The sequence below is a fragment of the Apus apus genome, chromosome 6 (genome assembly GCF_020740795.1).
Source record: "Apus apus isolate bApuApu2 chromosome 6, bApuApu2.pri.cur, whole genome shotgun sequence".
Taxonomy (NCBI): domain Eukaryota; kingdom Metazoa; phylum Chordata; class Aves; order Apodiformes; family Apodidae; genus Apus; species Apus apus.
The window spans coordinates 21294839-21313540 of record NC_067287.1 but is presented as its reverse complement, the minus strand read 5'-3'; the positions used below and the strand labels follow the sequence as shown (position 1 = coordinate 21313540).

Genomic DNA, 18702 nt, shown 5'->3' with positions numbered 1-18702 from the left:
GTGAAAATTTGAATTAAAACTGCAAATATTTTTGCAACTTTAATCTGTCTTCTCACAGCTACATTTATAGGTATTGCTTGCATTGGCAATAGGCAAAAGATGGAATTTGAGACCAATGAGTAATCAGTACACATGGCCATGGACTCAACTGTAAACTCAAGCCGCAAGCTAACATACATTGGTAGTCTATGATGACACCATTTCACTAACATAAGTGAGGTAATTTCAAATTATACCAGTTGTTTCTACTTCTGTTAGAGTTACCTGTGGCCTTGCCATTTTTTTAGAATTCTGATAGGTGTATGGTAGTAATTGCATTTTCTCAACATTACCTCAACTCTTCTGTTAGCCACATTGCTTGGAATGGTTGTGATCCATTTTTGACCTGGACTTCAGTCTCTTCCTGTACACTAATTTAGCCTTTCTTACTGCCCACTGCTCATACCATAGCACAATGCAAAAATCTTTACAAAGTTTACAAGGGTTCTGTCAACTACTTACAAAAAACACTTCTCCACACAAATGGAGTCCTCCTGCCAAAATTTTGAGTCCCCTCTTTCAAGGGTGAATATAGTTGAGCTTCTGTTGAATACTGTAATAATCAACATATTGAAAAAATATGGACTATTTTACGAGAACACTGCCAAAAAAATGCAGCCTACAAGAGACAGTTAAGAGAAGTTATCAGCAAGAGGGAATGGTCAGGTTTGAATACAGCAAGTTTTCTGCTATACTGATGATTGTACTATTTTTTTGTCTTCCATGATGATGATTTTGGGAAGTTTGAACCAACAGCTGTATGATATTCAGGAATAATCCGTTTATGCTTTAAACTTTTAGAAGAGTTAAGCTCAAGAACATACCTTAATTTTTACTTGTTATAGATATGTTCATATAGATGGTTTTACCATTTGTAGCATTTCATGATCAACAACATACTGATGAGTAAATTGATGTGCATATGTTAGTTCTGGAAGATTCCATGGGGTCAGAACCTTTGCTATATGTTCAATCTGGCTGTTATTTATCTGAGGGTATTTGGATCTTACAGCACACCATGTGACCATCATACATCAGAATTTACAATCTTCCCTTCTTTGCTATACCAACCTCATGACTGAGGTTAGTTTTGGGTTTTTTTTCCTTTCTAACAAATGCTGTGAAGGACTTCTGTTATGATCAGAAGGTGAAATACAGATTTTTTCTTTATATTGTGAATTCCTTCACTTTCTATTATATCCTGATTATACTTCTAACATTACAGAATACTTACATTTAATCAGAAACAGAATCAGGAATTCTTGGAATTAAGAAATATTTAAGGAATTTTGTACAACTGTCCTCCTGTTTTCAAAAAAGTAGTCAAAATAATAATTTGGTCTTTTGCCAAATGTACAAAGTTGTATTTTATTACTGTAATATAAATCTGTACTCAGTGGTATCATAAGATTGAAAAATAGTTTTTATTAACGTACAAATATGAATAAGCAAAATAGACATTGTAATTAAATGTTTACTTTCATCTACAAATGAGTACTACAAGTAACAAAACAATAGAATAATTCCTTAAGTTCTTGTGAACATTTAGAAACAGGAAGAAATTTTCTGAAATAGAAGCAAAGAAAGTCTTCTGAAATAGAAAATATTTGGCAATATATTTTAGATTCTCAATAAAATATCTATGTAAACAAGTAATAAAAAATAAAACGCCAACCTATTTATACATGAATATAACTAAACTGGAATAAACCAATTTGGGGGTTTGGCAGTGTAATAGTATTTTTATTCTGTGTATTTTCTTTACATAGTTGATCGTTGGCCGGCCTCATCAAGTTTGAGGTTTTGTTTTCTGGCTACTTCACTATTGATCCTCAGATCAGATTTATCTGCATTATTACCATCTGTCATGGTGGATTCTTCTTCTGTGCCTTCAGGAGTCCCTCCAACAGGCAGCAGAACTTTTGCATTCTCTTCTGGGGGGCGCTTCCAATGGGCCCTGCTTGCCATCCACAAAACAAGTGCACCAAACGTGACAAGCAAAAGACCAAGGCAGTTGACAAAAACTGCCTCTGGTGGGGACGTACTGTATGCAGGATTTTTCCTTCGGAGGGAAAAAAAAAAAAAGGTCAGTTGTTGTAAAGACAGTCCTGATCTAAAACCAGCAGTCTCCTGCTAGGTAGGCAGTCTTTTTCAAACAAAACAGAACAAAACAGTCTGCCAATACTAGATGATTATGATTCTGTGCAAATCAAAGTACAGTTTGTCATTAATAACTTTAATTAACAAGTGAAAAAAAAAATGCTTACAATGAAAATATAAGCTTTTCTGTGATTCCCATGAGAGCTGTTGCAATCACTGTTGCAAAGATGGTAAGACCCAAATAAACATGTATCGGCATGAGAGCTGCTCGGAGAGGAACGGGAGCAAAAGGCAGCAGAAAGACAGCGAAACCGAAGAAAAGCTAAATACAAAACAGATTCATAGTTAAAGCTGTATGGGAAACAAGCTACACTTCTCTAACAGAATAAAAATCATCATAAAAATACCATTTTGAGATGTCATCGCGTACAAATTTGAAAAAAATTGGCATTTTTATTTCTGAATGTGTTTAACTTCAAAACCAAAGATCTAATTCTGGATTAGCACCTAGGAAGTGACTTGAAATATTTTATAAATAATCCCACCTAATATCAGTGTCCAAACTTACTGGTAATGCTAAAACTGCAACCAAACTAAGTGCCGGAAACAAAAGTTTTCAATTTCACTAATTCATTAATATGTAAAGGTGTGAGTAGCTGCATCTTTAGTCTCTTCAAGTTATGTTCTCTGCTTCTGTTACAGATGTACAAATAAATAAAGATCTGAAGGCAGTCTAACCTTCTGACTTGAGTGGACTAAGTACTTTTACCTTGTGAGAGTTTCAGTTAAATCAAAGTGCATGTCTTTAGAAGGTTAATGAGCTCTCAATATATCAGTTGGCATTTACAGAGTGAAGATGTGTTTGGGTTTTGTGAAATTATTCAGGGGACATAAATAACTTCCCCCTTCCATTAGGGCTAATTTTGTGATGGAAGATAACCCATCATGTCACATGGTTGCAGTCACAGGCCTGCCCAGTCATACTGAGCTTGCATCCCTTCTTTAGTTTGTTCTACTGTTACTCTTCCTTGCTGCTAAATTAGAAATAGTGCAAGAATTTGTATTTCATCTTGCTTTAACTTCCAGTCTTAGTCTTTGTTTTGTTTTTCAAAACTGGATTAAAGAGCCTCATATTTTCTCCCTGGAAAGCTTTTTAATACACTGTAATCAAGTTATCTCTTGGTCTTCCTTAGATCTGCTGAACAGTTGGAGCTTTTTAAGTCTTTCACTGAGAGATAGTTTTTCCAATTACTTTTCCAATTACTTTGTATTTTTTTACATTTCAGAAAAATTTATTCCATAGTATTTCATAGTTTCAACAATGCCATATGTGGAGCCTAAGGGAATCTCTTATTAGAGAATTTACTTTTACTGTTGTCACAGCATCATGATAATTCATTTTGAGCTTCCTACTAATTTCCAGAGACGTTGCTTTCCAAGAGACAGTCTCCATTTTACATTTCTGCGCTATTCTTAACTTGTCTGTATGCTACATTGTATTACTATACATTTGGCTTAAATACAATATATTTGCACTATTGTTCCTGTAGGTGGAGTATTATTTGAGCATCCGTCCTCAATAATTGTTCAGTTCTGAGTCTGACATGCCATTCTTGGCAAATGCTACATGTCTTCTCTCTTAACAGACATACTACTTTATGACTATTTTTTACAACAGTTTTCAATCACTTTTAACAAACACCAGTATCTGACTGGAGACTTACATACCAGTTTGAAGGAAGTAACACTACAGTTCTATTGATGAAACAGGCAAGGTATTAAGTGCCATTGATCATGTTTATGTAGCAAAATGAGAAGAATTCAAATATTATTCACAATTCTTTACCTAAATAATTGGAAAAAATGCTTATATAGTATAGTGGCAGCACAGATTTCCCTGAAATAACTGCATTGTTAGGACAAGGAAAATCTTAACATTGTTCCTTCTTATTCATTAGCTGTTGTTCAGATATAAAGACTATACTCAACAGTGCTACAATATGTTTTCTGTTTTCTACATGTTAAAAACAGCATTTCAATACTATTTCCTGTACCTTCTGGCCTGAGCAGTGAAGGGTAACAGTCCAGAGCCCAGATCCCTCAGCTGGGGATTTTCTGTGCTTGATCACCAGATAATTAAGTCTTTTTTTTTTTCTTTTTTCTTTTTAGTGTTTTGGCAAAACAAAAAAAAAAGAATCACAATTTGAAGGAACAAAATAAATTTCCATAGTGTAATAACAACAGAGGGAATTCAAATGTCTATGTAGATACATCACAACTGCAGGTGTACACTATATGTCAGGGCAGGCCTGCTCTTCTATGCCAAATGCAAAACATCCTAAGTTAGCTCATTTTAGATTGTTACTCTTATTCTTTGTCAACAGGAGCTGTTAAAAGCATACACATGAACATTTATCAAAGTTCTGCTGATTCAGGGAAACTGGTTAGCCAGTAGTAGCTCATGCAGATGTCAGATCCTTTAGGTCTGCACTGCTCCCTGCTGTACTTGTTCTGCTGATAAACAAAAATCATGAGGCCAAGAAGTGACTACTTAAAATTATGATTGCTGGGAAAAAAAAGAAAAACAATTACTTCATTTGAAACTTCCTTAATAAAAGCTTTAGCTGTTTTAAAATATACTGCTAGCAAACCAAATCACTTCCTTTAGCTTCAGCAGTTCATAGAGCTTAGAAAAAGATTACTGAATAACTGAGTAGTAAATAAACTGCCATTATCCCAGTAAAAAAAACAAAAGATGCTTTAAAGTAAAATTTTCTTTGAAGTCAAGGATCCAGTATTTGCACATTTACATGCTAATGTGCCAAATCACAGAATGTAAAATGAGTATCCCAATAGTTGCAGTGTATAATGAGGACTTATCATGCCTGAATTACCCAACACATTCTTCAAATTTACATCCTGTTTATAAATACAGTTAGATTCTGACCTGGAGAGCATAAAATATAACAGCAGCCAGCCCAATCCAGCTGTGCAGACTGTACATGTTAGGAATGTTCCTGGCATTGTGGTAATCAAACACGGCTACCATAGAAACAATTGCAAGTATCATTGCTATGGTATTTAATCCAGCATGTATGAACTTCATTAGGAGCTTGCTGCACTTCCAGGTCCAGGGCAGTCTGTACACAATAATAGCTGAAGAAAGAACAGAAACAAGTAATGTTTTAGAGGATAACTTCTTTCAGAGTTTAATAATCAAGCATCATTCACACAGTTCCATGGTAAATTACAGGAAAATCCAACCTTTAATCCTCTAAAAAAGTCTGTTTAAAGGCTTTTTCTCCTACATGTAGCATAGCCTATTCCAAATATACAACTGAGGCTTTTTAGGGGGATTTCTTCCTAATTAAAAAAAAAAAAAAGGCAAACAACAAAACTTAAACTTGTTTCCAAAAAAACAGCAAAAAAAAACTGTAAACAACTTTGTATTGTCTTTTCCTTACTCCTGAAATGGATCTAACAGGGATTTTGCACAGGATTTTGATTTTTCTGCTGTTAGTCACATTGGAGGAATAGGGCCCAATTCTTCTATCCAGAAGACCACCCATTAAGAAAGACTGTAAGATCATAGAATCATAGAATCATAGAATCATAGGGGTTGGAAGGGACCTCGAAAGATCATCTAGTCCAACCCCCCTGCCAGAGCAGGGTCACCTAGAGTACATCACACAGGAAGGCATCCAGGCGGGTTTTGAATGTCTCCAGCGAAGGAGACTCCACAACCTCTCTGGGCAGCCTGTTCCAGTGCTCTGTCACTCTTACAGTAAAAAAATTTTTCCTGATATTCATCTTAAACCTCCTATGCTCCAACTTGTATCCATTACCCCTTGTCCTATCACTGGTCTTCACTGAAAAAAGCTTAACTCCATCGTCTTGACACTCACCCTTTACATATTTGTAAACATTGATGAGGTCCCCCCTCAGTCTCCTTTTCTCCAAACTAAAGAGACCCAGCTCCCTCAGCCTTTCCTCATAAGGGAGATGTTCCACTCCCTTAATCATCCTTGTGGCTCTTATGTTAAAATACTTATTCTTTTTGCTGACTTTGGGTAATGCTATTCTATAATTGCATTGATATATATTACTGTCTGTTGCATTAACAGGACTACTTTAAATGGGAAAATGCAACTCAGCATAAGGAAACCGTCGTTTCACTTTTAAGAGGCAAAAGGGTTTGGCAACTACAACTCTTCCAACATTCTTAGCTGAATTTAAGAGGGTTTTGCCTGTATTTGCAGTAATAACTCTAGCAGACACTGTTTTGTCCAGTCTGAGCAAAACAACAGTTCTGAGTGTTCTAACTCCAGATGTTCCACAAGGATAACCTAGCCTCGAGCTGCTTCTTGCTAAGCTTTTTCCTCAAGGTCCCCATTGCTCCTTCCCTGCCACAGCTGTCCCCCAGGTGCTTTCCACAGGGGACACACAAAGACCAGATACAAAGCCCTAGGTACATCTGATTACAAACTAGGTAGTAATTCTGGATGTGTGACAGCACGTAAGTATAATCAGGCAACAGGGTACAAGTATTTATGACAACACCTGATTACTTGACCAATAAAGGCTAATGCCTACATCCGTAAAGACTTGCCTGAGCTCCATTCGTCTAATTAATCACATCCTGATTTAAGGTTTCTGCTTATGAAATTACATTCAAACCTTTTTTATATAATTAGCTATTCTTAAACAGAAGAATACAAATATATGCAGGTTTTAAAATAAGTTCCTGTTCCAAACACTAAGAAATAGATGTGCACCAGAAAAAAAAATAAAAAGAGTAATACCTGATAAATGTGAAGAGTAAGAATTTACTTAAGTGATTCTCAGTGTGCCTTATGCATTATTTCTCCATAACCTCAGTGTTTTATGCAAAAAGCATAGGTTGTGGAAAATAAATATTGTATTCATTCTGTATGTTGTGATGAATAATAATAAATGACAAATTAATTTCCACATTCTGTTTACACTTTTTTTTTTTTTTACTTGGATGCATGCCAGGAAATACAATACTGCACTAAATAATTCACAAAGAAAACACTGTTCCCAGTGAAATTTCCAGGCTATGATCAGATTTTAAAACAGTGTATGCTTTTACAAACTCTGTGAAAAGATAATACTGCAATAAAAGTGTCCCTTAGAATATTTCAGTATATGCAGCACTTAGGTAGCTCTTAGCTTTCTACTTTTAAAAAGCAACTATAGTAAATCCTACAAGATCAGGAAGATACCCAGTGGTATCTTGTCTGTTGACATTTCATCTGATTTGCTACAATACTCCTTCAGTCTCCACCTTTCTTGTTATATAATACGCTCCCCAAATAATGCTCTATTATCAATGAATTTTTTGTGTATGTTCTTTTTTTTTTTTTTTAACCTATGGTAAACTTCCGTTTATTTTGTATATATCATTACCTACAGAAAGCTTAAGGCAACATTCTTACTCTGTGACATAGGAAAACAGTTTCAGAGGGAAGAAAAAGAAACTAATAGGAAAAAGCAGCAGAAAATCTCCTCTTATTTTCTTCAAAAAGACTATGCTTATATAAAAACCAGTAGTTTCATCACAGTGAGTAGTATAGAACTTAGTGAAGTCACCAGATGTTTTTCATTGCTTATTTATAGCCTGAAAGCACACTTCCTATTATGTAAAACAACTTATATTGCTTATTGCTCAATAGTAATCTGTAACTTGAAGCCACAAAGATGAGGACACACCCCACTCCCATTGAGAAAATGAAATTTGCCATATATGTTCAAATCACAACATTCCCTTCATAGCCAGAGCTAAACAGCTACCCACTCCTCCAGCATCTTCAGACCTCTGGAAGGAATGTCCAGATACGCTGGACAAGTTTTCTGGCTGGGTGAATGGAATATATTACTCAGTGGTGAAGCAAATGTAAATAAGGTTATCAAAAATTAAAATCTAGGTTTGTCTAGACAAAATTTGAGTTTATCTTCTATTACAAAGGAAAAAAATACTCCCGCCTGCCTTTATACTGTAAGTCTCTAGAGTTTCTTCATTACTTAAGAACAGTAAAATCTCCCCCATCCTTTGCCCCCAAAAAGTCAATGTTAACACTGCAGGGGAATTTCACTGTTCTCTGCAGTATTTATTTGCCCTTCTTGGAGATGTTACTCAGTTAGTGCTCTTCATGTTAAAACTAGCAAGAATTTTGTCACTGATTTTATAAAAAATTCCTTTTGGAAGCTGTTATCTCTGTCAAGTTTCCGTTAGTTTTAATGCCATTAGCATAAATTGACAGTTCCGAATTTCAGGAATAAGTGCCCTTATTTTTTTGCAATATTTAGCTCTGGTTTAAATATATTCGCAGACCAGATAAGCACCTTTGTTATGCTCTATCATTATCTGCTTTTTAATTTTTACTGCAAGCATTGTATTTTACTTTCCTCAATTGATACTGTTTATCAGCTACAGTGTGTCTAATTTAGTTGATTTATTGGAATTAACCAGTTACTCTTAACAGCAACAACACAGCTCAAACTCCAGTATTCCTGTTTGCTTTAAGGAACAACCTTTGCACTAAAGACCTAAGACTTTTTGTGGGACCAAGAAAAAGACTTAAAAGTCAGTCCAAGGCTGACCTCTATGCAATCAAGAGTTCATACAGTCTATAAACAACCAAACCCACCACTGTGTCATCATCATTGTATGTTACTTAGGCAACAGAATTAAGAATTAATTAAAAAGATATATTTTACAAAATAATTTACAGTAAGTGTAGGCTGATGAATTGCATTTTATGATGCTTGTGGTGCAGCATCCTCTCTGGCACAATCCCCGTTCCTGGATCTAGCTTTAGTGGTACTGAACTTTGCTTTCTTCTCCTGGGACATGGGAGAGAACCAAAAGAGAGGGAGCCAAAAGAGAGACTTTCCTAGGGCAGCATTCCTGGCACTTCGGTTCTCAACTTGCATAGATTCGGGCTGAGTAGGAAAACACACCTCGCAAGCGTTACTCCAAGTGCAAGGCAATCCCAGGCCAGGGTAAACAAGTGCTTGCAGAAAAAAACCCAAAACAACATATATAGCAGTTTCGTCGTATTACAAGGGACTCTTTGTCCCTTTTGGGGAGTGCTGCCTTTCCTGAACGGCTGCGGTCGCACACCGCGGGCCGCTGCGCTCCCGCTGTCACACGGCTGCCCCGCCTCTGCCCTGCTCCCCGCCGCCTCTGCCCCGCCGCCTCTGCCCCGCTCCCCGCCGCCTCTGCCCCGCTGCCTCTGCCCCGCTCCCCGCCGCCTCTGCCCCGCTGCCCGCCGCCCCGGCCCCAGGCAGTCCCGGGTCCCCCGCAGCCCCCCGCCCTGGCCCGGCCCCCTCCGTGCCAGCCCCGGGCGCGGGCCCCGACGCACCGATGCCCTGGATGAAGACGAAGCCCGTGATGGCGAGGACGGGGTGCCAGTTGAACTCCCCCAGGCTGCCGTCCCAGCTCAGCCCTTCGCGGTAGTGGAAGACCCAGACGAGGGAGAAGACAACCGACACGAAGCCGAGCAGCAGCGCCGAGACCAGCAGCGCCAAGAATCGCCCGTAGTCCTCCATCTTCCAAGCCGGCCCCGCGCAGAAGGGGCGGGAGCGGGGCGGCACCCCCGCGCCTGTTGCCCTGCGGCTGCAGCAGGACGGTGCCGCTTTTTGGGTGGCTTTTTTTTAAAGCAGTTTTTCCACGCTTGCCGGGAGTTTCTTTCCCTCGCAGTAGAAAACGCGTTTCCCTGTCGGACCGTCTCCTGCCGGGGCGCCGGCCCCACGGCTCTTCCGCGCTCCCCCCAGCACCGGAGCGGGGAGTTCTGTTGGCGGGTTTTGTGCGTGTGGTTGTGGTGGTGAGTGAGAACACCGATGGGCCTCGGGAATTTACAGACTTGCCATAAAGATAAGCCAACACAGCCATAAACACTAACAGATAAAGCAGGAGCGTTGCAGTGATAAGAGGCAGACGGGTACAGAAAATGCAGAGCAGGAGGAACATGCTTAAAGACCCTGATGGGCTTGGAGCAGCTTTCTGTCATAATCATCCCCGTTACTTCCCGTTGCATTCACTGACTGCTCTAAATGTAAAACAGATGCTAACGATTTTCATGTATGGACCCCGGCCTAAGTATGCAGGAGCATTTGGGCATTGTTCTGTTGAATAGCATCAAGAATATCAAATGTTCACTAGCTAAGAAAGGGAGCACACAAACCTTAAGACAATTCCAACAGGTATGGGAAGGCCCCTGCGCAGGAAAGTCAGGAAGATGGAAGAAAACTAAACAGAACTGTAAAAGATACAACAGGCGGCGGCAGCCGAAAGTGTGACTTGATAGATTAGACCATTTTTACCAAATTGTGCATTCAGTTGCATTTTCCTTTGCTGTGTAACATTCAGTTGGCTCTGAAGCTTGACACATGCAGTAGGAGAATATGACCAAACATGTATCCAACACTATTTTTCTGGTATTTTATTAGCTTACTTTTGAAATATATATAGTTTCAAAATACATATGAAATAGAAATTTATTAACTGTTGGAGAGGAAAAAAAAACCAAAACCCTATCCACTCTGGCTAGTCCTGGAGCTCTCTGGTATCTCATATTGCAAATGAAGCCTAAAAATGAAAGGAAACCATTTTACTGAACTAAAAATAGCTTCAGTAGAGTGTGTGCCAATTTAAACCCAGTCTTACAAAAGTGTTGGAAACAGCTACATTGAGACATGAAGACCAAGCCAGGTTGAAGTGGGATGCAAATACATTTCTTTACTATTTGCTCTAATATCCTAAAGATAGATTTTGGCCTCTGACATTTTTAAGGAAAACTTGACTTGTGCATTACTTGTATAATGATGGTTTGATTTGCATTGGATTTGGTGTGACCTGCTTTCAGGATTTAAGTGGCTGCTCATTCTAGTAAAAATGGCAACTAGAATGTTGATATTGTTAAGTTTCACAAGTCACAGTGTCTAAGGCAAGTGAAGTTCTAAGCCCCGAATCTTCTGATTAAGGCACTCACGCATGAACTTCCAAGAGTTCAGGTCGTCCTTAGCTCACGAGGCAAGCAGGTCGTCTCAGTATTATGTTCATAAACATTTTATTTATATAAAAATTTTTACTAAGTTTTATGTGGATTGCTTAAATAAAGTGAATCTTTCTATGCTTCACTTGCAAACCAGCATATCATAAAACCATAAATCTGCCTCCTTATGCACAGAAAATGTCATGTGTCTTAAACACCACAGTATTTATACATTATCAGTTTGGAGGTATTTTTACCTGTTAAAAGTATCTTTTTCTCTACTTCTCCGGACTCCTTTAGTCCTTGTCTTTTAAAAAAATAAAATAATCGCTGTTACCTTTTAAAAAATTTAGTGTTTAGTGAAAGAGTATCATACAGCCTTTAGACTTATGTTGAAATGTTACAGTATCAGTTTCATAGTGCTTGTCAGTTCTGTATAGGAAATCACAAAACTACTACATGCAAGTCCAAAAAATATGCTGGCAATGTGTGATGCAGCCCCAAAAGCCAACCATGTCCTGGGCTGTATCTAAAGAAGTGTGACCAGAAGGTCAAGGGATTCTGCCCCTCTACTCCACTCTTGTGAGACCCCACCTGGAGTACTGTGTTCAGTTTTGGAGCCTCCAGCCTGAGAAGGACATGGAGCTGTTGAAGCAAGTCCAGAGGAAGGCCATGAAGATTATCAGAGGGCTGGAGCACCTCTCCTCTGAAGACAGGCTGAGAGAGTTGGGGTTGTTCAGCCTGGAGAGAAGGCTCTGGGGAGACCGTATAGTGGCCTTCTAGTATCTAAAGGCCTCCTACAGGAAAGCTGGGGAGGGACTTCTACAAGGGCATGGAGTGATAGGATGAGGGGTAATGGTTTTGAACTGAAAAAGGGTAGATTTAGTTTAGACATTAGGAAGAAATTCTGTACTGTGAGGGTGGTGAGACACTGGCACAGGTTGCCCAGGGAAGTTGTAGATGTCCCCTCCCTGAAAGTGTTCAAGGCCAGGTTAGATGGGGCTTCCAGCAACCTGGTCTGCTGGGAGATGTCCCTGCCCATGGCAGGGGGGTTGGAAGTATATGGTCTTTAATGTCCCTTCCAACCTAAACTATTCTGTGATTCTGTGAAAAAAGGATTAATTGGCCCCAAAATGTGTCCATTCTTTCCAGTTACATAAACTGATCTAAAAATACCTTTTGTATCCATACAGCCTACAAATGAACTTAAATATTTATTTTAATCTACCTTGTATCTACTTAAATCTCCAAACTGCAAAATACTTCCAGGTTCCACTGATTTCCACAAGCTTTGATTACATCCAGTAACCCCGACAGTCCCATGTAGAAACCTATCCAAGTGGATTTTACTTACACCCAAAACTATATCTCTCAGAAGACCTTAATGAATTCCTGTAGCTCAAACTGGTGTACCCTGTAAAAGCAGCCAATAACAAGAGTAAAAAGAATTTTATCAAACTGAAAACTGAAGTCCAGTTTTGCCAGCTAACCTTGAAAAAATCGTTTGAAAGATAGAATTAAAGAAATGGGAAAGCTTAGACAGCATTAAATAAACCAAACCTGAACAAAGTGCAAAATAAATTGTTAGACAAAGTGAAATGCACTTTATGGAACATCTTTGATGTAAAAAAATATTTCAGGCAGCACAATTAGTAACTCCTACCTGTGTTTCTCTTCTCCATGTTTCCTATTCTTGCACCTCTTCTTGCCCCACTTGATAAATTTGTCAAATCAGTATGGAATCAGAAGTAATCTTTAATACAGCTACCATGTCTGATGGGATTGCATGTTTAACTGGGGTGGGAACTTGACACCATACAGCTGAATGCTGAGGGCTGAATTACACATTTGATAATCTGTTTGGAACATAAACCCCTACTGGCACAAAAATTAAACTAGCCCACATGTGGCTTTCAAGTCTGTTGGATCAATGAACACCTGCTTTTGTTAACCATTGCCATGGACAGGTGCCACAGCAATCCGTAATCTCTAGATTTCCCAGAGCCTGTGCCTTCTAGAGCATGTTGACGCTTTTCATTTAGTGCCAACTTTTTCAGTATGGTGCTCCCTCTTAGCAGTTCTGTCTGAACATCACCTAAGGTGTACTTTTTTTGTTGGGTTTCTGTATTGCCAGATGTAGGAATAGAATGACTGTGACTTCAGACCTGGAGGAACCCATAAAGTGGACAGACAAAATAAGACCTACAAAACAGATGAAAATTCACAGGTTATTTTTAAGAGGCAGCAAAGGACTCCTGCCTGTTTTGTGCCTGCAGTAGATGGCTACTTGGCAAATTCTGTCATTGTTGCTATACCATTCAAACATTTTGAGATGTGCAGCCTAGACATAAATGCACATGAATGTTCATCTAAGCAATACACTATGTCAACATAGATCATTATTTGTGCTTTTGATACAACTTCTTAAATTTAAGAAGTGTTTCTCATTTCCAGTGACCAGAGCTGTAGTTAGAGTGAGGTTAGAGTCTCTTTAACTACCTACAATTTTATCTCTGTTTTTCTGTCATTGAAGATCCAGATGTGTTAAGAGTGTTCCTCAAAGCTTTTGGATGAGTTTTTAAGAAGCCTGATAGCTGTTCATCTTGTAAACAAGTAAAACTGCTGAGGCTAGTCCTGGCAGCTAACTTAACCGACTCTTGTGGAAGCTGTAGAAATATCCCCTTGGAAGTTATCTTACCAGGAGTAATGCTGACAAATGAGTTTAAGTGATTAGTGTTTGGATGGCACTAACAAACCAGAATTATAATTTTACTCCTTTTGGCTCTGAGTTCCATGTCTAAGAAGCAGAACAATTTGACCTTTGCTATTGAGGGCATCACTAATTTATCTTTGAAAAAAATGCAACTCTTGAATGGCACCCTTCCTAGGAATAATCCTGGAGAGAGCTTTCACTGAGATAGAGTGAGGCAGATAGTGCAGCTTTTGTCCAAAATTCTGTACTGGTTACATGCCAGTCATTATGTGCAATAAATCTCTTTATTGTTGTCACCGTTTGATTCAGGTTTGACAACAATGCTCTCAATCCCCTCCCCCTCCCACCCAGGGAGGGAAGGAGAGAGAGAAAAAGAGAGATACTTTGCTGGCTTCATCCTGGTTCAAACCAGGACAATTGTGCTTCAATCCATAGACATTTTGCCTCTGTGAGTTGTAAAATATTTTTCTAATAATGTGAAGTCTTTTTTAACAAATTTTGAAAATGGTGGAACTGTGGAGCAGTAGTTGGAACTGCCAAAGGAAGATTATAAAATGTTACTGCTTACGCTTTCTCGATTTCTTCCCCACTGCTCAGCAGGCTTGTCAGTGACTATGTACTTAATGACAAGAGAAAGGAGGATGTGTGCTCTTTTTATGCTCAAAGCAAACATAAAGAGAATCCAGTCCGTCCTGTCTTTTCAGTCCGTAGTTGCTGATTGGTAAATCCCTCCTATATTTATCTGAGACAAGTAAAGACAGGGGTAGCACTTCTGGGATCCTATTTCTCCTTCTCTGTCCAGACAGCTGATCATTGAGATGTCAAGATGAAGCAGGGGGTTGAGATATTTTAGTCCACAAAACAAATGCTTATAAGACAGTTTAAAATCAAGCCAGCTTCCAGGCACTAGAAAGAAGAGGCAGTAGCATTATAAAGGGCTAGAACAGGAAGAGGCTGGTGTCAGCAGTTGGGAGTTTCTTACATCTCTCCCCCAGAAAATGGAAATATGCCACAAACACCCTGCAAGTTGTGTATTAGAGGCAGGAAACACATGCACACATCCAAAGTTGGGGCTAACTGCAGATCCAGGAGGTAATCAGTAAAACTGCCAATGTCTGAGTCTGAATGTGGAGCATCCGAGTAAACATGTTAACAGAATAATTTTCCCATCTGGCTTCAGGCATGCAGCTGTTACTGGGGTCTGGCTGGTAAGCCTGCAATCCTATGGATCATGTGGAGCACGTTGCTTCCCCTGCAGCATCTCAAGTAAGCCAGTGCTTACTTGAGTGAATTTTAGCTTCCTCTTTCATTCTTCCTTTATCTCTTTTTGAGAAGATTGTGCACTTACTCTTCTATTAAAATACAATACTCCCAAGAACACTATATTCCTTCCCCACTCAGGCAAGAATAAGGCATTGGTACTCCCAGTTTACTACATCAGTAGTTAAGCTGTACCAACCCAAGCAGTTTTTAACAATTGTATCATTGTAACTCTTCATTCTGCTAGGATACTTATTTCCTTTTATTTAAATAGTCAACGCCCTATTTTTGCAGTTCATTTTAATATCTTATTATCCAAAGCAAGCAGTTTGACTATTATAAACTTATTTAATCTATAAACATTAGAATCTGTTGACATAAAATTCTTTTGTAGCTCCTGAGGTTATTTTAATCATAATTTTGTAACCTCAGTAAAGCAGAAATAAATACTAAAGTTACAGTTACAAACATGCCAAGTCTAGCCACTAGAAATTTTCAAGTGGTCCTCTCTGAAAATCTTAGATTGTGAAATAGCTGCAAAACAACAGTGTTCCCTGAAATATCTCTAACATTGATTTTAAATGTTGGAATATGTGTTTCCTTTTATTAGTATTCATTACCTATTCAGTCTGCATACTGGGAGAGACACCTGGAATTCATGTGGATACACAGAAACTTTATTCAAGCAAGAACAGGGCTAGTTGACAATTACTATACTATTAATCCATTCTTCAAAAGTAACATTTTTGCAGGAAGTTTCTGTATTTTTTGTTTTAGCAGGGGCTAATTAAATTGCTCCAGGTCATGGAGAAAAATAAAAGGTTCAGATATGCTGTGCAATTGTTTTCAGTGAGGCATTGCTACAGACATAGTAGATCAATTCACACACCTTCCAGAATGAAAGTTGTTTGAAGGTTTTTTACTGGTGACTGTAGCAATATTTGGCAGTTATGAAAGAACTCAGTGTCCCATGAATTCCTTTGTGGTTCAGCCTTAAAAAAATACATTCTGACTGATTCTTCCTCTATTTCTCTCATGTCATTTAGGTTTTGTACCTTCTGGCAAGAGTGGAAAGCTTGTATCAGACAACCTTAAGTGAAACCCAACATGAATTCACTAGTCTGTGACCTTTTTACTTATTAGACCAATATTTTCCTCTTTGCACGCACAGTGCCCAGAGACTTTGCTTTAAACAGCTACCAGCAGTTCCTCACAACTGTTCTTGAAGAAAACACCAAGTCTGCATGCCACCCTCTATGGGTGTCCTTTCTAGCAGGTACTTCTAATAGCAATTAACTGGGAAGCAAATTGATTTGTTCATTAGCTGTTCCAGCATGTGGGATAGCTGTCACAGTTCCATAAGGAAAAAAGCTTCTTGCTGATGAGTTTTTGGCAGTCTTCAGTTACAGTTAAGTAACATAAATGGTATTTTTCTCAATAACAAGAGAAAAATAAAAGATAAAATGCGAATGAGCAATAAAATGTGCTGTTAAAGTAATGGAACATATCCAGAAAAAAAAAATAGAATGAAGAAGCATTTCTCCACACTGAAAATGCAGAAAATTTGGGTTGAGTTCCCTAATTGGGTGTGTTGGCAAAAGCAGCTAAGATCCCTACAGTTCTATTTTTTAAATACACATTTGAGAATCTTTATTCATGCTAACAGTTTAACATGTTTATTTTTTTATATATATACGTATATATATGTATATACATATATTCTTTTTTTCCTTGGGCATCTAGGGCTAGTGAAAATAACAAAACCATGAACTTTTCAGCTTCAATATTTTAAAGTTTGCACCTGGTCCAGTTGCTTGAGACTGTATTTGATCTAATTACTTGAGGCTTTCTCTGTAGACTCTAGAAGTCATGGTGTGAGTGGTAACCACCCCTTGAAATACACAGGAAGTAGGGGAACACAGAATTTTCCATTAATAGTTCCTTAGTGCAACTTTTGTAAAACAGAAAACTAAAGTAAATAGGTTTCCTGATCATAAATCAGTCAACTGCTGCCTATGAAAAGTGAAGAGTATTTTTGTCCTCTACATTTTATTAATCTTAATTTCTGAATTTATAAATGGGAAATAAACTACATTTGAAGAAGTTACTTCTATTTTTTTCAAAGAAATTTCATTTCTCCTTTCTTGTACTAATGCCACACTGTTGCTTGCAGAGATAATTATGCTGGGCATATGCACAAGAATATTTTTTCCTCTGCAATAGAAACCACATGAGTATCCTCAGAATTTCTCTACTTTACAAATACCATTATTCTTTAGCATACTGAATTGTTCAAATTGTGTAAGAAATTTCCAAGTACCTAATTTACATTCTGAAACAGAGAAAGGTAAGTGCTCTAGAATCATCAGAAATGGACATCAAACTGTAGGTCTACAGGTCAGATCTAATGCATTTATTCAAATTTCATATCAATTTGATACTGCACAATAGCACAGCCCTTCCAGCAACAGTTACCAAAAAATGCTTACATATAAAATCACCTGGCAAAGTAAAGTGCTGCTTTTTCTGGTGAATGGGATTTATTTAAAAACTCGCTTTGAAATAACAGTTGTGGATTTAGGTGGGCTGCCACCAAGTGTGCAGGTTTTTGCATTTCCTTCAGATACATGGTTATTTTTAACAATGTAAACACTACTGGTTGGTGGTCAAGATTTTCCTCCTGTTTAATTTAAGTTTATTTTAGAATTTTATGGAGTTCTGCATAGGTACAGAAGGCAACACTGCTGTTCACAGCTTGAAAAGCACAACCCATAAGCATTTAGTAATTGTGCTTCTGTGGTGCGTCTCATCCTGTTCGTAAGTAGGGCTGTGAATATGCTCATAGAAGTATTCAGGGCAAGTAACTCTGGATTCTTTATTCTTAAATGGTTTGCAAGGTTTTTTAAACTAAACAGAAACATCTCTCTGTTTTCTGAATGAAAATGTCTGTGTGATCTTCCAGGATGTATCATCTGTCATTATCTGTAGTGCAGCAACACACTGTGTATTTAGAGTGATAGAATTTCCTACACAAAACCTGTAATCTTCATCAAAGTCTGGGCTGCATTTTTCAACAGATACTGATGTACAACTGTTGATTTAGCAGAGTCATGTCTGCAATAACTTAAAAGTAGCAGTCAGTATAGCAAACTCTTGAAAGCTTCATCTGATCTTCATGAGCAGTACTCACACTATTTAATAAACAATGAAGCTTGCATGTCTTGCTCCAGAAGGAACTGCTTTAATAATACAAATGAAAATCAGTATAACATACCAGTATGTGCTTAAGAGTTGGATCCTCTGCCTGAGACATAGATTCATATTGGTTTTTACCCTCGTATGTTACTTACATAGTAGCAGATACAGAGAGGTGCTCTTTCATGGATACTACATGAAAACTTACTGAAACTAGGGTGGAAGTAGAGTATTGCTGCTACTCTTTATTTCTACTGTTGTTTCATTAACTTCTTAGATCTCCTTTTGTGTTGTTTTTTACTTTCCACATTGTATTTTTCTTTTGCATTACACTTTTTATAAAACCTCACAATAGATAATTTTTGCAGTTCTTCC

The 18702-nt window shown here is 38.1% G+C and overlaps 2 protein-coding genes across 5 annotated transcripts in view; one reads left to right on the top strand and one right to left on the bottom strand.

The window, feature by feature from the left end:
- METTL8 (methyltransferase 8, methylcytidine) overlaps positions 1–18702 on the top strand; it is an 83182-nt gene that overhangs the window by 17297 nt on the left and 47183 nt on the right. The gene's annotated exons all lie outside the window — the stretch shown is intronic.
- Positions 1445–9789, bottom strand: LOC127386351 (plasma membrane ascorbate-dependent reductase CYBRD1). The gene is made up of 4 exons (XM_051623274.1): positions 9528–9789; positions 5087–5295; positions 2307–2461; positions 1445–2101 (listed from the first exon to the last, which is right to left on the bottom strand). Exons 1-4 carry the CDS (start codon positions 9712–9714, stop codon positions 1801–1803), a joined length of 852 nt encoding a protein of 283 aa, XP_051479234.1. The 5' UTR covers positions 9715–9789; the 3' UTR covers positions 1445–1800.